At 39.4% G+C, this 17,834-nt stretch overlaps 1 protein-coding gene across 2 annotated transcripts; it reads left to right on the forward strand.

Moving 5' to 3' along the window:
* The first annotated feature begins 1,740 nt into the window (after nt 1–1,740).
* Nucleotides 1,741–17,713, forward strand: ERMP1 (endoplasmic reticulum metallopeptidase 1). 2 transcript variants are annotated; one of them, XM_015848973.2, is made up of 15 exons: nt 1,741–2,169; nt 2,290–2,591; nt 4,657–4,784; nt 5,125–5,230; nt 6,029–6,175; nt 7,509–7,601; nt 7,960–8,172; nt 9,123–9,343; nt 10,476–10,650; nt 11,184–11,374; nt 11,980–12,132; nt 12,645–12,847; nt 13,562–13,677; nt 14,139–14,302; nt 15,309–17,713. In XM_015848973.2, the coding sequence occupies exons 1-15, from the start codon at nt 1,883–1,885 to the stop codon at nt 15,471–15,473; spliced, it is 2,664 nt and encodes an 887-aa protein (XP_015704459.2). In that variant the 5' UTR covers nt 1,741–1,882; the 3' UTR covers nt 15,474–17,713. The 2 variants fall into 2 exon arrangements, with proteins under 2 accessions (XP_015704459.2, XP_085384544.1); XM_085528418.1 differs by lacking the exons at nt 13,562–13,677; nt 14,139–14,302; nt 15,309–17,713 and having other exon boundaries at nt 1,772–2,169; nt 12,090–12,132; nt 12,645–12,740.
* Nucleotides 17,714–17,834: the final 121 nt, after the last annotated feature.

The following is a 17,834-nucleotide window of genomic DNA, read 5'->3' on the forward strand; positions in this document are numbered from 1 at the left end:
TAGGTTGGGTTGACTGTTGGACTGGGTGATCTTGAAGGCCTTTTCCAAACTAGATAACCCTACAATGATAGGATTCAATAAAGGTTATACAGGACTGCCGTGTACTATTGCTAAGGTGGGTATTAGTAATGAGTTCTTACAGTGCACTTTCTACTTTTAAGACTAGGACAGGTACAGAATATGATCAGGCGTTGAATGTATACAAGTTTGCAAGATGAATACTATAAAGATTAGAGCATGAATGATTGGAGGCAGACCATAGTTAATGCATGGAAGTTAAACTTTGGGAAGTAATGACCAAAAAAGACTTCAAGACATGGTAGAAAATGCTCTTGTGTTTAATTCCATGGAAGTTACAACAAACTACATAAGAACTCTATTTTATAAAGCACATTCTCAGCTACAAAACACTATTGCAATGCATTTTCACCAGTGATGAAACAGCCTGAATGTTGTGCTCATAAAAATTTGCAACAGCAGAGGTGACTCCCTGTCATTGTTGCCACTGCTGAAACACAACACCCACTGTCCAACTGTGCTGTACAACCATTCTTCGGTCTTCAGAACCATTCTGCAAATGTCAGTGAGTACAAGTAGGTGCTATTTTTTTCCTCATGGAGCTTCATTTGTATTTCCATGTCAGACGCTATTTTGTCAGACTGCTCCTCTACTGCCATCTGTCACACAGCAACTAAACATAACGGAATGTTGCCGGGAAGGTTCAACATCTACTGCCATTTGTTTATTTCTTTAGCAAGAACAAACTGTCCTACTGTCTAGCTAGGCTTTGTAAGTAAATTAGAAAGCAAAGCCTGAGTCCCTGTGGATGAGATGAGGTGCTGGATTTTTAGTTCTTCTGCTTTTAAGGAGGAAGTTTCCTAGCTTGCCCAGTGACCAGGGGATTTTCCCATTTTGACATAAGATTTACAAGAACTAGGTCAAGTATCAGTCTTCTAAGCACAAAATCAAACAGAATATATGCTGAATCATTTGCTTGGAAATTGGATCCAATTATCTTAAATCGGTCATTCCAGACTACCAGAGCAATGAAGGACACTATATTCGTTGAGGTGTTTGACGTGTCATTCGTGTCAAAACGTGTACGCACTATACTTCCAGCTGAATTCACAGGGCACACTGCCCTACCAAATGCTGTGCTCAGAACAGATCAAACAAGGGCTGTCAGTACTCCGTATCAGAAGACTTTCTGACCTAAATAAGAAAATTACTTCTGCATTTTTGGATGGACAGGACATTGAAAGGTGTTTTCACCTGTACAGTATGAGTTAGTACAGTCAGATCTCCCTCTTGAGGGCTCTTAATATCTCAGTGTTGCCCAGAGAATGAAGATGGCCTAATGTGCATTACCTCTGAGACCAATAATGTAGAGCCTGTTTTAATGTAATCAAATTGAGACTCATAGTCAAATTTCAGCAGCAGAGGTACAGTCCCTTGTGTAAAGGTGCAGATTGAGTGTTTCAGGAGTGCTGGCTGGCAGTGATGAAATCCCACATGAACTGGAAACCAGAAGATGAGGAAATTTCATACTCCATTCCCTTCTTAGATTTCTCCACGCAGGTGTAGGACTCACTTAAGAACTGATAATGCCGAATCACGGCGTGCAGGCTCTTGTTCACCTCAGCAAAAATGCATCGAATAAGCACATTTCAAGGCACCACTCCCTCACAGCCCTGAGGGAGGCGGGGGGGGGGGCGGGAGGAGGCGTCCCGCCCTCCCCGACGTGAGCCTGCGCTCACGTCGGGGAGGGCGGGACGCCTCCTCCCGCCCCCCCCCCCGCCCACTGTGGGGCGGTTTTCCTTTCTCTTTTCTCCCTTTTGACTCTCGTCTTTTTCCGTATCGCGTGTTACCGATCGCGCCGGCGATGGAACGCAGCGCTGTGGCGGCTGTGAGGCGCCTACGAGCTCCCGGTAGCGGCGAACGGAATGGCGACCGTCGCCCTCCACCCGCTCGGCGTGAGGATAACGAGGCGGATCTGCAGGGGAAGAAGCGGGGAGGGCCGAGGAGACGGCTGCTGGGAGAGGCTCGGGGGGCTCCTCTAGTGTTGCTCTACCTGCTGGTGTTGAGGGTGTTGGTGCAGGTTTCGCACCGGCAGCTGCTCAGCCCGCCCGCGGGACGTGGGGAACGAGAGTTCAGCGCGCAGCGAGCCAGGTAGACGGAGGGGTGGGAGAAAAGTGTACAAAAAAAAATGCTTATCTTAAAAATACCAAAGCTTATCTAAAGGTAAGGTGTATATAAACACTGATGCTGATTGTGCAATTTGTCTTTCAGGGGATACCTTGACAACATAACAGCAATTGGGCCCAGAACAGTTGGAAGTCCAGAAAATGAAGTTCTTACCGTTAACTACCTCTTACAACAAATTAAGGCCATAGAAGCAGAAAGCACGGATGCTCACAAGATATTTGTAGACATACAGAGACCCACAGGCTCCTTCAGCATTGACTTTTTAGGAGGCTTTACTAGCTACTATGCAAACATAACCAATGTTGTAGTGAAGCTGGAACCTCAAGGTGGAGCCGAGCATGCTGTCTTATCCAACTGTCACTTTGATTCTGTACCAAATACCCCAGGTAGGTTCACTTGTTGCTCCTGCGTTTCTCTGTAGTTCACAAGCCACAGGGTTTGTCTCACTGTCTTCTCCTAGCTAAAACCATTATAGCCACGTGCTAGAACACTGCATGTGTCAAATAACTTGTTTCATTTCAGTGAAATTCGCTATGTATGGAGTGTTGGTTAGTCCTATTTTAGTCAGCATGTTTTGGGATGTAACTTGTTTCCTGGCAGGCAGCGAATTTTGGATGTCAGATTTGGATTTCTGAGAAGTTTCGTGACATCTGCCTTTCATTCCATAGGCCTGTCACTCATGTGCTGCTTCTACCTGTCATTCAGCCCTTTCCATACTAACATACTGATTCTTAACTTGGTTTTCCTGTAACGGAATGCTTTGTGTTGGAGTCTGTTCTCCACTAACCCCACTAACCAGTTTTTCTTCCCATGCCAGCTCGTATGCTTTATCTCATATTTATAGTGTTGCATCCTTATTTTCCTTTCTTTCCACATTCAAAGCTTCTCATTCAAAAGACTATGCTGATCAGAGATGTAATGTACTGTTGCTTTGGTGGTATGTATGTCTCTCACTGCTTCTTTCACCACTGTGTGTTTCCTAGTTCTTGACCTTGAGCAATTTTATACATCTAATCGTCTTAAACAATTATTGCAACACGTTTGCAGTCACTTTTGCAAGTGCATGGTATAACATTGCCAGGAAGGTATGGAACTAGAAATCACACAAATGCATTTGTTGTAACACATAGCCACAGGTGTATGCCAATTATTACAGCTGGAAAATACTACAGATTTCAGTCACTAACAGTAGTTTTACTTAGAATTTTTCATTTGCAGCCTGCACTGCATTTTAATTTTGGGAGTAAACTTTCTGTTTATTCCTCATTACTGAGGAAACAGTTGAGGCTTAGCTTGAGAAACAAAGCATTTGCTTTGTGCATCCTTTCTGTCAACAAAGAGTAGACAGGACTTCTCTTTCTCCTCCAGTCATGTTTAGGCAAAGTGGATTTCCAATTATACTCAATAACTGTGATTATTGTACATTGCCTGTGATTTAGGAGCTGCAGAGGTGATTATTACTGCATTTATAGCTTGACTGCCTTGACCTAAAGAATAGTTCACAAGTATAATGTGATGATAACTGTTTTTAGATGTGTAAGTGGTGTGCCTGTTTCTGTAGGCTGTTGCACAGGGCTTTATCCATCAATTACTTTCTTTACAGTTATTCAGTCAGTAGACTGAATCAGGAGTATTTCACCAGTCTTGCACAGAGATGGGAATGTGGTAGAATGGCCTAGGTCAGAAGGGACCTTAAGGAACATTCAGTTCTAATGTCTGTTTTGTGGGCAGTGTTACCACCCCCCAGATCAGGCTGCCCATGTGAATAGTCGATATTTGTAAGCTCTCTTGAAGTACTGGATGGCCACAGTGAGGTCAGTGTGGAGAAGAGGAGGCTCCAGAAGAACAGGCGCAGCTCCCTCAACCTGTTTTTGTAGGAGATGTCAAGGATTTTCCTCTAATGCAACTGGAAGCGTGTTAGACAGCATTCTGTCATGAAAGTACTACATTTCAACATATTCTTTCTATTTTAGGGTGCTTTAAAGTAGTTCTGGTATTTATTTTGCAATATTGTCCTTAATGCTACTTTCAAAATGTGTCCAATTACTTACCTGTATTGTAGCAGTGTGAAATTCCTTATGGTTTTATTAATTGTAGTACGCTGTAAGAGTTGTTTTTTTTTCCTTTTTTATTCATGTTGTTCTTAGAAAAGCAGATAATGACCACTTTGTTTAGCACCTAGTTAGTCCCGTTCTCTTGAAGAATATTATTGGACCTGTTATTCTGTACATCTATACTTGTTTGACTTTTGAAAATTAGTTTTCTTTCTGCTATTGCTCCTATCTGGTAGATCTGGGATATAATCTGTAGCAGTAAATATACTAAATCTTGGCATAATCACACCTTGGCTAGATTAAATGACTGAGAGAATGTAAAACTTTTTCACCTCAGCTCTTTGTTGCAGTTTTGTGCATTTCTTATAAGCCATGCTGGTCTGCTTATTATTTTAAGGTGCCAGTGATGATGCTGTTAGCTGCTCAGTGATGCTTGAAATCCTTTACACTCTCTCAAAATCAACAGAGCCCCTTCAGCATGCTGTCATATTCCTATTTAATGGAGCAGAAGAAAATATTTTGCAGGTAAGAATATGCCAGGATTATAAAATGTGCATCAAAGTTGTGAATTAAGATCCTGATGCAAGAGTGACTCCAGCTGTCATTTGTGTTTCATCTGTTGAAATATTAAATGCCCGTCTTAACATTTTGAGGAAAATGTATTTGCTGTCAAATAGGAAAATATACTTAGATTAAGACTATTGTTCATATTAACTTAATTGGAAGACTTAGATCTTCTATTCTGTTTCTGTTATGAGTGATCTGAATGCCTTGTCTGAGTTTGACTTATATATGATGAAAAATAACTCTTAGGCTGATATGTAAGAGTATGATATGACCTGTATTTTCTTTGTTTCTCACCAAGGCTAGTCACGGCTTCATTACACAACATGAGTGGGCCAAGTCAATTAGAGCTTTTATTAACCTGGAGGCAGCAGGTGTAGGAGGAAAAGAACTTGTTTTTCAAACAGGTAAGAGCACGTATTGTTTCCAGGGGTAGTTCTGGTAATAAGCAGTGTAGACTTGAAAGAGTATTGAAAGTGTCTCATAACTAGAAGACAGGAGAACTACCGTGCCTCCTTCTCAGCCCTTTGTTGTAAATAAGTTGCTCTGCATTTTAAAGAACACACAGGCTGAAGCACTGTGGCAGAAGTTCCTTCATAGCTTGGAACCTGTGTAGAACAGTGCTAGAGCTGTGTTTCTCTTATACATCAAGGTACTAAGGAGACAAACAGATTAGTATATTACTTGTATCTTGCATACTCATAAATCATGTGCTTAATTTAATCTTCAGGCTACTCTTGCAAAATCTTTGCAGACAGATTTAGGCATTAGAACTCAAGCTGCTGCTCAGGAAGCAGCAGAACTTCTCTGTTAAGCTTTAGCTCCATTGTAGTTGACTGCATGCTTCTTGCTTCTACTGTGGCTGCCTTGCATCGAATGCTTTAGCAGAGAGAGTTTTCAGCATATCATTTTGATAGTTAATAAGTTGGAGATTCTAGTAAAGGCAGTGGTATATGCATTAGTGCTGGGTCTTCTTTGAGAGGTGGCATATCTGTCTTGCCACTGAATGCTCAAGACATGAATGTATTTTTCCACCTGTGGCTAATTCTCCTAATTGTATAAGACTTTCAACTTAAATAAATGGACTTAGTGTACTTTGTGGGGCAACACAGTTTCTTCGTGTGTTGTTTTTTACAAAATAGATATCTATCTTAACTGAGGTTTAAAAAGTATTTGGTGTGAGCCTTCTGTTCACCTTCTGTTAGGACCTGAAAATCCTTGGTTGGTGCAGGCGTATGTATTTGCAGCCAAACATCCCTTTGCATCCGTGGTGGCACAGGAAATATTTCAGAGTGGTATTATCCCAGCCGATACAGACTTCCGGATCTACAGGGACTTTGGTAATGTTCCAGGTGTGTTACCAGAAAACATGTCAATAGACATTATGCAAACATTTGTTTATCTAAGCTTATAACAAGTAGGCTATTCTGTTGCTCAGAATGAAGGGGGATGCGCTGAGTGTGTCATTCATCTTGTAGAAAAATTCTCTTTGATAATTAATTCTTGGTTACATTGCAAATTATTTGGACATTTGAAGAATTTTAAGGCAGGCCTTCTGCAAAGTTGTTTATTAATCAATAGTAAAAAAGGATATGCTTGACATTTTGAAAAAGCGTTCCTGTAGTTCCACATTGTCACCTTCAGAGTGGATCTCTCTTGTTGTATTTATACTAAATATTTGGAAAGCAGTAAGTATACCTTTCTGGTGCTGATACGATAAACCATTTTTCTCCATTAGAGATTTGTCTGCAGGTGTCATGTAATCAATATGTTAGTAACAATAGGTATCTTAAAATACATCAACTTGTCCTTTTTAAATCACAGAATCACAGAATCACAGAATGACCCAGGTTGGAAGGGACCTCAAGGATCATGTAGTTCCAACCCCCCTGCCTGGCAGGGCCACCAAACATACACCTTTACTAGATCAGGTTGCCCAGGGCCCCGTCCAACCTGGCCTTGAACACCTCCAAGGACGGGGCATCCACAACCTCCCTGGGCAGCCTGCTCCAGGGCCTAACCACTCTCCTAGTAAAGAACTTCCCCCTAACATCCAACCTAAATCTTCCTTCTTTTAACTTAAACCATTTCCCCGTGTCCTGCTATTGTCAGCCCTTTCGAAGAGTTTACTCCCCTCCTGGGAGTAAGTTCCCTTCAGGTATTGAAAGGCTGCAATGATGTCACCCCGCAACCTTCTCTTCTCCAGGCTGAACAAGCCCAACTCCCTCAGCCTGTCCTCATAGGGGAGGTGCTCCAGCCCCCTGATCATCTTCGTGGCTTTCCTCTGGACCCTTTCCAAAATCTCCATGTCTTTTTTGTACTGAGAACTCCACACCTGGACACAGTACTCCAGATGGGGCCTCACAAAAGCCGAGTAGAGAGGGACAATCACCTCCCTATCCCAGCTGACCACCCCTCTCCTGATGGAGCCCAGGATCCCATTTGCTTTCTGGGCTGCCAGAGCGCACTGCTGGCTCATGTTAAGTTTCTCATCTATCAGGACCCCTAGGTCTTTTAAATACAGGTGGAGTCCTAGTTGGACTTCCTTATATAAAGCAAACTTGTTCATTTAGGGGAAAGTAAGCAGGCTACAAAGTAGAGCAATGTTTTCTGTGGAAGTATCTAAGGCTTTCACATTTGTTTTGACATTTTTACATAACTTGTCATATTTTTTTCTCTTTGTAGGAATAGACCTGGCTTTTATTGAAAATGGCTACATTTATCATACAAAATACGACACGTCAGACAGAATTTTAACAGACTCCATTCAGAGAGCAGGTTAGTGTTTCAAGAATTAAATAAAGGGGCAGAGAAAAGAAGAATAAAGTTAACAGAAAATTAAACTCCTCTGTTGAGGTTTGAGGTTTACAGCTTTAATATGAGACTTGTACTGAAAAAGGAGATAGTCCCTTGATTAAAACAGTATTTAAGTGTAGAAAGCTTTTGAAGCTTACTTTAAGAATAACTGTATTGATCAGCTCATGAAAATACATTGTCTATGCCTTCAAATAGGAATTCAAAATAATCAGCTGTATATTTGCTTCTTTTGTTATGTATATTTCAGTGCAGTTTTAAATGCATGAAATAATGCAGTGTGTTAATTCATGAATTCTGATATTTGTTCTTTTTTTAATAGGTGACAATATTCTAGCAGTCCTAAAATACCTAGCTACATCAGACATGCTGGCAAAGTCTTTTGAGTATAGACATGGAAATGTTATATTCTTTGATGTACTTGGTTTATTTGTCCTGGCTTATCCTGCTCGTGTTGGCACCATCCTGAACTACGTAATAGCAGCGATTGCTTTTCTTTACTTGGGCAAGAAAATATTACAGCCCAAAACCAGAGGTAAATTTAGTGGGTTTGTTTTTTGTTGTTTTCTGTTTTTGTTTTTTAATCTACCACTGCTATGAAGAAAAAGAGTTACTCAGGAGGTATTATTTCCTTACACCTCTTTCAATCATAATCTTTATGTCACACTTCTCTGATTTGATAGACTTAAGAAGAAAGTTTTAGGTGTGCAGAAATTACTTTGTGCTTAAGTTATTCAAATGAATGTTTATGATGGGTTCTGATTGCCTGGATGTCTACCATTCAGGGATTGCTATTCTGGCTTTTGCCTTTTTGTGAAGATTTAGTTTAAATATTTCAAAAATCTTAAAAAGGAAAACAAATCCTACCATTTATGTGAACTCTTTGTTCTTTAATGGGGGTGGGCCTTCAGAAATGTGTTTCTTGAGTGGCTGGCCATAGACAGGGGGAAATTGCAAAACAAATAATGGGGAAAGATACCAAGATATCACCCTTATTAAAGGGTGTAAAATCAATCCCTCTAATCAGACACTTTCATTTGCGGCATGGAAGTGCATCTGTTTAAATAAATAAATAAATAGATAGTATTAAAAAAAAAAAAAAAAACTTTTTTTTTTTTTTTTTCCCCCAGAGTAAGAGGAGGTTGTAGGAAAAGCAACTCTGATGTTTTCTGAGATTTTTCAGTTTGTTGGCTTCACCAGTTCCCTAGAATAGCTGTTATTGTCAGTAATATGGTAACCAAGGAGGCAGAAGACTGTTTCTCTGGGGATCAATCTTGTAGTGAGAAGTGCTGCAAAAAGACTTGGAAGGAAACAAATAGGCTAAGTGATGTAGACCATGCAATTACAGAATCTTCAGAATGAACTCCTTATTCGGTCATCGCTTGATCATTACCACAATTATACTGTTAGGGTAATTTTAATATTAATGATAGTCTGCAGTAGAGTTTATGACTGTTGGGTGAAACTTTTTTTTCTTCTTTGTAGCAATTAACAACCTGAAGAAATTCTTTACTGCGTTTGGATTAATACTGTTAAGTTGGATCTCTACACTTGTAACTGTCCTTATTGTGGCGGTGTTCATCTCTCTCATTGGACGGTCTCTTTCATGGTATACCCATTTCTATGTCTCTGTGTTTCTGTATGGCGCTGCAGCTGCAGTTAAACTCATTCTGGTTCACTCGCTAGCCAAGAAGTTCTACTACAAGGTAAGACTGACGTTGTTGCCGTTGTTTAAGAGTGGTGAGTGTAGTGTTTAATCTTGTGTAAATGTAAGGGTTGTTGTGTTAAATGAGTGTTAGCAGCCCCTTGATTTAGGGCTTTGTCCTCACTAATGACTGGCTGCAGTTGATTCAGGAAAAAAAATTAAAAAGCCTTCTAGCAGGCAATGTATTGTTTCTTCCCTATGGCACACTCTTGTTTTCCCATCACTTTGTTGGTCAGAGATCAAAGCAACAGGTGGAGAATTGATATTTTTTTGGATCCCTTTAAACATTCTTGAAACTCAGAGAATCTGCATCTATACTTGAATGGTCTTTTGAGTCTTACCAGGCTCTTTCCTATGAACATACTTGTAAGATGGACTCTCTCAGTGTAATCATATTTTGGTACTTTTAATGCATCTTTTAGTACTCCTGTTTACTTCATCTAAATCATAGCGTAGGTTTTGTCATGAAACTTAGCATTCCTACTCTTTCTGTCCTGTTATAAAGTAGAAGGGACGTTACTGTTTTCTTGTGGCTCTCACAGGCAGGAGATAATTACTGGGTTTCAGGTGCTGGATCTAGTTCTTACCTTCTGATTGTCTAGAGGACAGATCACTTGACTAGATATTATTCATCTCCCAGTTTTCTTGGCATGCTTTAGGTTACAGTATACCTCTGTAACTTATACTGTACCTAGGAAGATCTGCATAAGAGTTTTGGAAGATAATCCCTCATTTGGCTATTACAGGCAATACCTAAGTGTTGATGAAGTCATGTGTTTGCTGTTACCACTCCAGGGACTTGTGAATCAGTACAGTTTTTGTTTTGAGAAGGAGCTTTTGAGTCACCAAAAATATTTCCTCACTGCCCCCCATTTTTTCACATCCCGAAATGGAATTAGGAACTTTCTTAAAATCATCCAGGAAGGCAGTCCTTGCTACTAACAAAAAAAACGCCCAACACAATCATAACTCATCATGAATAAGTGTAAATGTCAGGGCTGATGCCTCTTAAAATTGGATTGTCTAAGATAAACAGTTCCATATGAGAAATCAGAATTTGTTTAAATATTCTTATGACATTTGATACATGAAATATTTTTGCTCAGTGATGACTGATTCCCTTTTTGTTACAGAACATGAATGACCAGTACCTGGGAGATGTTTTTTTTGATGCTTCATTGATGATCTGGTCTGTACTATTGGCAATGATTACTCACATCGGTCTTTGTTCAGCATTCATTTGTACACTGTGGGTAGCATTTCCTTTACTCACAAAGCTGATGGTCCATAAAGAATTCAGACAAAAAGGTATGAGGTTTTGGTGGGGAAGGCTGTATTTCAAAACTTCCGCCCCTGCTGTTGTATATTGAAATGTTTTCCCCCAGTCTGTACTGTTTAAGCAGAGTAACTCAATTTAGGAGCAGAGAGCTTTTTAAGTACGTATGACATTTCTGTCACAAGAACGTGTTCTTTAGGCAAAGATGATCTGGAAGAGAAGATGATCTGTAGAGAATCATTTTAGAAAAACATAATGAAAAGCATCGTATATTTCAGGCTAAAAAGAACGGTATTATTTGGGGCTACTAACTGATCAAATACTTCAATGGATGGTAAGCATTGCTATAAAAATGGAACGTTTTTACAGTCTTTGGAACAAAACATCTGCTATATATTTTGGTAATATGAGAGTTGTTTTGCTGTGTTCTTAGAAGAGTCATATTGACATTGGTTGGGTAAGATGAAGTCCCTGCCAAGGTCTTCATATTGTAGGTGGACTTATATGCTGGCCTTGCAGTACTGTATGGATATATTAGTAATGTTGTGCATTTTGTGTCCTGCAGGTGCCACGATGAAATTTGTTGCGATGTACATGCTAGGAATGTTTGTTCCCTATCTATATATGTTGTATCTCAATTGGACTGTATTTGAAATGTTTACTCCTATCATGGGACGAAGTGGTTCAGAAATTCCACCAGATGTAGTGTTGGCAGGATTTATTGTGGCCAGCACTGTGATTCTGTCATCCTATTTTGTAAGTAGAATTTTTAAATGTTGCTTAAAACTTTTAAGCTTTCTCTAGACTTGAAAAATCGATGTGTTTTTTTGTTTTGTTTTGTTTTGTTTTGTTTTTCTAAGCTACTGTCTGAAGTTAATGATATTGTGCAATATCTCAAATGTTAATATAAGGAAATTCTAGGGGAAGGTCCTGTGTTATGTTTTTTAGGTAGGGGTAATTGAAATGGATTTAAGAATTCTTTTGCTCTATAATGATATAATAAAAGGGGTGATTTAATGCAGGAGTTTGAGAGAACATCTATGCTAGATGAAGTTCAGTATGTAGCTAAACAAAACCTATACTATGCTTCAAAAATATTTTAGCCCTTTTTATGAAATCCTTGCTGTGTAATTTCTAGGTTTTTCTTGTCAGATGTTTTACAAAAATGGGAATTTTTTTCGAAACCTCTAGAACATACTCACTTTCTGGTTTTAAAGACAGAGATTGCAAGGAAGTTTCTTGTGTTAAATAGTATGCTTTCTAATGTACTTGCAGTTGCGTAATTGGATTTTAGAGTTATGCAGTGTATTTTATTTCCCAGCCTTGTGGTTTTATAACTGAGCTGTCTTTTTGTTCTCTAGATTAACTTCATTTACCTTGTCAAAAGTACAAAAACGACGCTAATTACTTTAACTGCTGTGTTTGTAGTCACTCTGATTCTCGTTTGTAGTGGAATCTTCTTTCCTTACAGTTCTGATGCAGCTAATCCAAAGCCTAAGCGAGTCTTTCTTCAGGTAAGAAGAGTCTTGAATATAATATTCCCTTTGTGCTGCATGCAGGATTGAGTTTTGGTGTAGTTTTTCTTGTTATTTTTAAAAGCTTAAACCTTTAAGAAGTAACTTCTCTGGTGTTTGCTTGATATAAGCTGTAACAACTGTTCTTGGATTTGAGAGAGCTGCTACTGTTTCTCATGCTCAGTTCCTGTGTTTGGCTCATTTTTGTCAGGAGAGGAGGTTGTTTTGTTGTTTTTTTTTCCTAGTGTTTTTTAAATACAAGAGTAACAGTCTTCATTGATGAAGTGAATGTAAATGTTTACAGGCATAGCAGTCTTTTGAATTTATGTTTCTATGGTACTTTTATAATCTGTGTAATTGTATTCATAAATACTTAAAAACGTGTTTGTTGCATACTGAAAGTACAGGAAACATTTAGGGTTGATGTAGGGGATATTAAACTCTTGCAAGCTTCACAAACTGCCACAAACTGTGTATCTTTTATTTATTTGTTTATTTTTAAATTCTTCCAGCATACAAACAGGAGATTCCATGATCTAGATGGAAACTTGGTTAAAAGTGACTCTGGCATATGGATTAATGGATTTGATTATAATGGAATATCTCACATAACTCCTCATGTACCTGAAATCAATGACACCATTAGAACTCCGTGTGAGGAGTGGGCTCCGTTTTGTGGCCTTCCTTGGATTCTGCCAGTGCATTTCATGTTCCGGTTGGTGTGAACACTGCTTCATTTGAGAGTGTACTGCGAAGCCACTCGCTTCTACAGTCTCCCTTTTGTAAAGGAAGAAAGCGAAAGCTAGTCTTGGCCTAAAAGTAAATTATCCTTCTGCTCGAAAGGTGCTTTAACTTCTGTCTAGATACAGTGTCTTCTGCCACAAATGGTGGCAGAGATCACTGGGTCTGCTGGAGGAGATCTGAAAGTTGATGTATGGGAAAACTGATGTTAGCACCAGTGGAGAGGAAGGCCAGGGGTCCTTCTAAGGGGCACTTCAAAGAAGCAGTATGTGTGCTTCTTCCTTTCTCTCCCTTCCTCTACTCAGATGAAGAAGGTCAGAGTAGATAGTTTCACCAGATGAAAAGTAGCTGCTGTAACTGTTTCTTATACATAAGAAGTCTTGTGACCAAAAATAAACAATTTTGGAGGTCCAAATATTTTTACTTATTTTATTGGTTTGTAAATTAAGACAGGTCCAGGTAACAAATAAGAACTGTGATGTTGTCTGCTGTTCCGTTACTGTATCTTTTAAGTGTTTGTCTCTCTGTAAGCTGTTAATTTTTAACTGCCTTCTGCTAGCTTAAATAGCTTCTGAATATTTTATGTGTTTGAAGTGTATTTTGTACTAAAACTTACTCTTTTCATGTTTTAGTACCTCTAACTGTTGCACTGAGATAAAGTTAAAATCTTGTTTATTTGCTTATTCAGGAAAAACTGGTATCTTCCTGCTTCAGAAATTTTTCCAGCAAGCCCCATTCACTTTAAGCTTCTCACCAAAGAGCTGACACCCTGGAACTCTGTGAGGTTAAGCTTTGAAGTATCTGGTGAGTGACTGAAGCTCCTTTTGTTTTTATGCTCGTAGTAGATCAGGTTTAATTCCAAGTCTGCATTTTACAGTACCATTCCTAAAATGAATTTGTTTGTGCTAGTTGCACAAAGCTCACCAGTTTCAGAATACACTGTGGTTGTCACATTTCAGTTGTTATTTGAGAGACTGATACCTTCTCTATTTTGAGTAAGCCTTGATCTTTTTTTAGCAAGTCCCTTCTTAAAGTCCACTTACATATAATTTATCTTACTGCTTAGAAATATTTGGAGACTCTTCTATTGAGAACTATAGAGACTCTTCTATAGAGAACAGTTTAGCTCTGTCTTATTTTGGAAGGTATATGTGGTAATGCAAAGTCTACTAGTCACTGTTTAGGAAAATATGGTGTTGGAATGAAAGAGGGGCAGGTGTTCTTTCTCCTTTCAGCTGTTTATACATCTAGATGCTTCCCTGCAGGTCCAAGTCACATGTCTCTGTATATTCGGCCACATGAAGGGTCGGCTTTGTCCACCTGGTCTCTTGGAGATGGAACACCGGTTGCTAGTGTAGGAGGAGACTACTTTGTGTTTTACTCCCATGGGCTGCAGGCTACGCCGTGGCACTTCTGGATAGAGCTGACAGTAAGTATGCTGCTGTTGGGAACCTGGTGATTTCATGGGCTTTTAAGTTGGTCCTGTAAGTCAGCTCACATAGGTTTTGGTGCTTTGTCCTCCAGCTTGCCAAACAGTCAAAGGGAGAATCTTTGCCTTGTTTTCACAGTCTTAGGTCTTAAGCTTGAATTTTTCTCGTTTTGCCCTCATAGTTTTTCAAGTTCTGTCTTCAGTATTTTGCAGTTCTTTTTCTTGCTGGAAATAGTTTTCATATACTTTGCTTATTTGGGAAAGTTGCAGGGAGATCTTTTTGGTAAAATTATCTGCCTGAAGAGAATTGCTACAATTTTGTGTTCCATGCTTTATTTTTTGGTTGGAAATAAGGCTTCTGTAAAGTACCAATGTGACAGCTTCCAGCATTCCTATTCCAGCAGGATTTATGATCCATCATGCCCACTGTTGAATTGCCAATGAATAACATTTTCTAGGCTTGCAAGTTACTATTACCACTGTAACAGTGAGGTTTACTCTAGGTTTAGCTTTGAGGAAAGATTACCAGAGCCTGTGAAAGTTCAGAAAAGCCCATTGTTCCTTCCTGGATTGTGTCATATAAATGCTTAACCAAATAATCCTTATGAGGATACATATAAAGGCAAATGGGAATCTACACTATAACAAGCTTTGCAAGACTGAAAAAAGCAAAGCTAGGCGTAAAAAGCTTGTCATGCTGAAGGTTCAAAGTGGAGAGATCATTATAAATACTGTGCTGGAGTTCTGTCTTGATTTGTTGGCAAAACTTATACCTACAAATGAGTTTGAAGCATGTGCTCTAACATGTCAGAGCAATTTCAATTCAAATCAAGCTCATGGTGATACTGATTCAGGTGAAGATATGAAATGCTTTAACTTACAGAACGATGACCTGTGGGCTGTAGTTTATTACATGGGTGTTAGATCTGTGGAACATCTGGATTGATTTTTATGTTTAAAACCTGCAAGCAGTCATAAATACTGTATTGTCCTTTCTCTCCTACAGGGCTCAGAAAAGCATTCTGATGGAATGGTCTCCCTTGCTATAGCAGCACACTATTTTTTTGGGGAAGATCAAAAATCACCTCAACTTTATGCCTTACTGGAGAGATTTCCAAACTGGACGTTTTCTTCTGGTTGGTCCTGCACTTACGACCTTTTTGTTTTTTAATGTTTAATAGTAGTGCAGTGCTAATAGGGTAATCTCTGACATAGGATACCGTAATAACAAGCATCCTAACAAGATACTGGAGACTTCTGCAAGAATTTTAAATGTGTTGGATACAAATAGTGTTTCTTTGGCAGTTTGGCTGTTTAGTGGCTACAGTTGTCTTGGGGATAAGGTGATATTCTGTGTCAATGCAAATACAGTTCAGCTGGTTCTTCCACTGAAACGGCAGTTTGACTAGTGTGTTTCTGAACATAAAAACTGCATTTGAGGAAGTGAAGTTAGCACAATACAATGACACTTGTAATGAAAGGGCCTCGTGAAATTATTTTGATACAACATAAAATAAAACTGTACTTCATGCATGTTCCACCTATGTTTGGTGGAAGTTCAGACCGGACATCAGGAAAAGTTTCTGTACTGTGAAGGCAGTTGAACACCAGAACAAGCTTCCTAGTGAGGTGATTGATTCCCCATCTCTGTCAGTACTTAGAAGGCAATTGAACAGTGCCCTCATACACTTTAACCTCTGGTTAGCCCTGATGTGGGCAGGCAGTTGGACTCAATGATCTTCGTAGATCCCTTCCAACTGAACTGTTCTATTCTGTAGGCTGTTATCATGTGCCTGTCCTATCCGTCCTAATAAAGTAAAATATTCGGCTAAGAGGTGCTTGTTTACGGGGTGGGGGGAAGGGATGGTAAAATCCTAGATGTTGCTTTTGTCACTGGATGAAGTTACTGAAAGTCGATGCCTTTGTAGGTTGCACAATGCAGAAAAGCTGGTATTCTGGAATGTGGTAATTATTTATTGGAGTGAAACCATGACAATCCATGTTACCATTTCCATTCAGTGTCTTTCTGTTAAAAACATAATTTCTATCTTTCTCCTGTCTTTTCAGTGCAGGAACTTGTGTGGGTGGGTTTGATCTGTCACCTTGCACTTCTGTTCCTGTTAGGACTCCTTAGTATCAGCGTACAAACATGTAACTCACTCTCTTGTATGTAAGAGTGCCAAGTCACCACTTCTTCGAGTGGATGTTTTATAGTTAATCCACTCTAAATTTCAGGTTATCTTCTAATTTATTAGAATTGGCTAAATTTTGGTATCTCCTTTGGAGAGACTTGTACTAGTGTGACAGTATTGCACTTCGCTAATACGCTTGTTTCTTTAAACGTGGGTTGCTTTCAGTAAGGAAGAATACCAAGAAGAATCATCCCTAAAAGAATGTCTTCTATTTCTGAGTTGCTTTTCCTGTTTTAATTCCTCCCGCATGGGGCCTGCAAAGGATTGTGATGTTTAGAGTAACTTATGGTTTTGACAGGCTTTGAATTGTGAAGCCATTGACCTCTTGTTGTCCAGTTTTTGTTTCTTTTCCTTTACAGCCAAACTTGATTTAAAACATCCTTGTGACATCAGCTCCATACTGTGATTAACACAGATTCACCTTCTCGTTGTCCCGTGAATGTTGCCAAATAGCACGTAAAGCAGATTTTGTGCCTGCATTGTAATTTCAAGTAAAAACATGCTGGTACTGGGAAGTTCTACTGGGCACGTGGAAGAAAATGCTTTAATTTGTGTGGGCTGTGATAGAAAGCAGCTCCCAGTTCAGGTGTTTTTCCTTCAGATTGGTCTGTAGCTGTGTAGGTAAGCATCAAGAAACGGTTTTATTTCTTGCCAGGTCTATTTGCAAGCATTGTTGACTGACTCTTGGGCTACAGACAGAGGTTTAATTACTGTGATCACACCAAACTGGACACTATCTTAGAACCAGTGTCACTTGATGCTCGACATGAACGTGAGTCAATCATCACCCACTTGTATCAGATTGGTTCTGGTTTGGAAGTACAGTCTGTGTACGATGCATTCGTTATTCTGAAAACAACCTTGCACTGTCAGTGACTTGGGAAAGAAAACCTTGGTTCTGTTTGTCTTGACTCTCAGCACATGGCGTGTGTTGCGCTCCAGTTGATGCACGGCAAGTTGACAAAAGCTGCACTGATATTTACCGTCCTCCCAGATTCGATTTTTATGTTTTGCCTTTGATTTATAGCTTTTTAAGATGTTTTATGTGAAGAAGTCGGACCAGGAGCTGAAAACGCCTGTTAGCGATTTCTGGAACTTCCATGAAGCAATAACTTCTGCTAACTCAGGATTTAACCTTTATTAAATTATACAGTTATGAGGAATGTCTACTTTGTTGTAAATTTCTGGCTTTATAAATAAAAGTGAAACTCAATCGGTAGAAGTGTATGTTCGGTATGATTGTTAAAGGCCTCGTTTGTTGTGCCAGCACTGTGTTAATGCTCTGAGTGGAACTACTGTGAAGTGATGCTGGTTTCCACAGGGGGCCTTTGTGGATTAGG

Source organism: Coturnix japonica, chromosome Z (genome assembly GCF_054131305.1).
Source record: "Coturnix japonica strain WE chromosome Z, WE-NBRP24, whole genome shotgun sequence".
NCBI lineage: Eukaryota > Metazoa > Chordata > Aves > Galliformes > Phasianidae > Coturnix > Coturnix japonica.

What these genes read in the sequence shown, in the direction of transcription:
- ERMP1 (XM_015848973.2), top strand. Translation starts at nt 1,883, where the DNA reads ATGGAACGCAGCGCTGTGGCGGCTGTGAGGCGCCTACGAGCTCCCGGT. An exon ending in TTCAGCGCGCAGCGAGCCAG is followed by an intron (nt 2,170 to 2,289) that starts GTAGACGGAGGG and finishes TTTGTCTTTCAG; the next exon opens with GGGATACCTTGACAACATAA. An exon ending in CTAAGCGAGTCTTTCTTCAG is followed by an intron (nt 12,133 to 12,644) that starts GTAAGAAGAGTC and finishes AAATTCTTCCAG; the next exon opens with CATACAAACAGGAGATTCCA.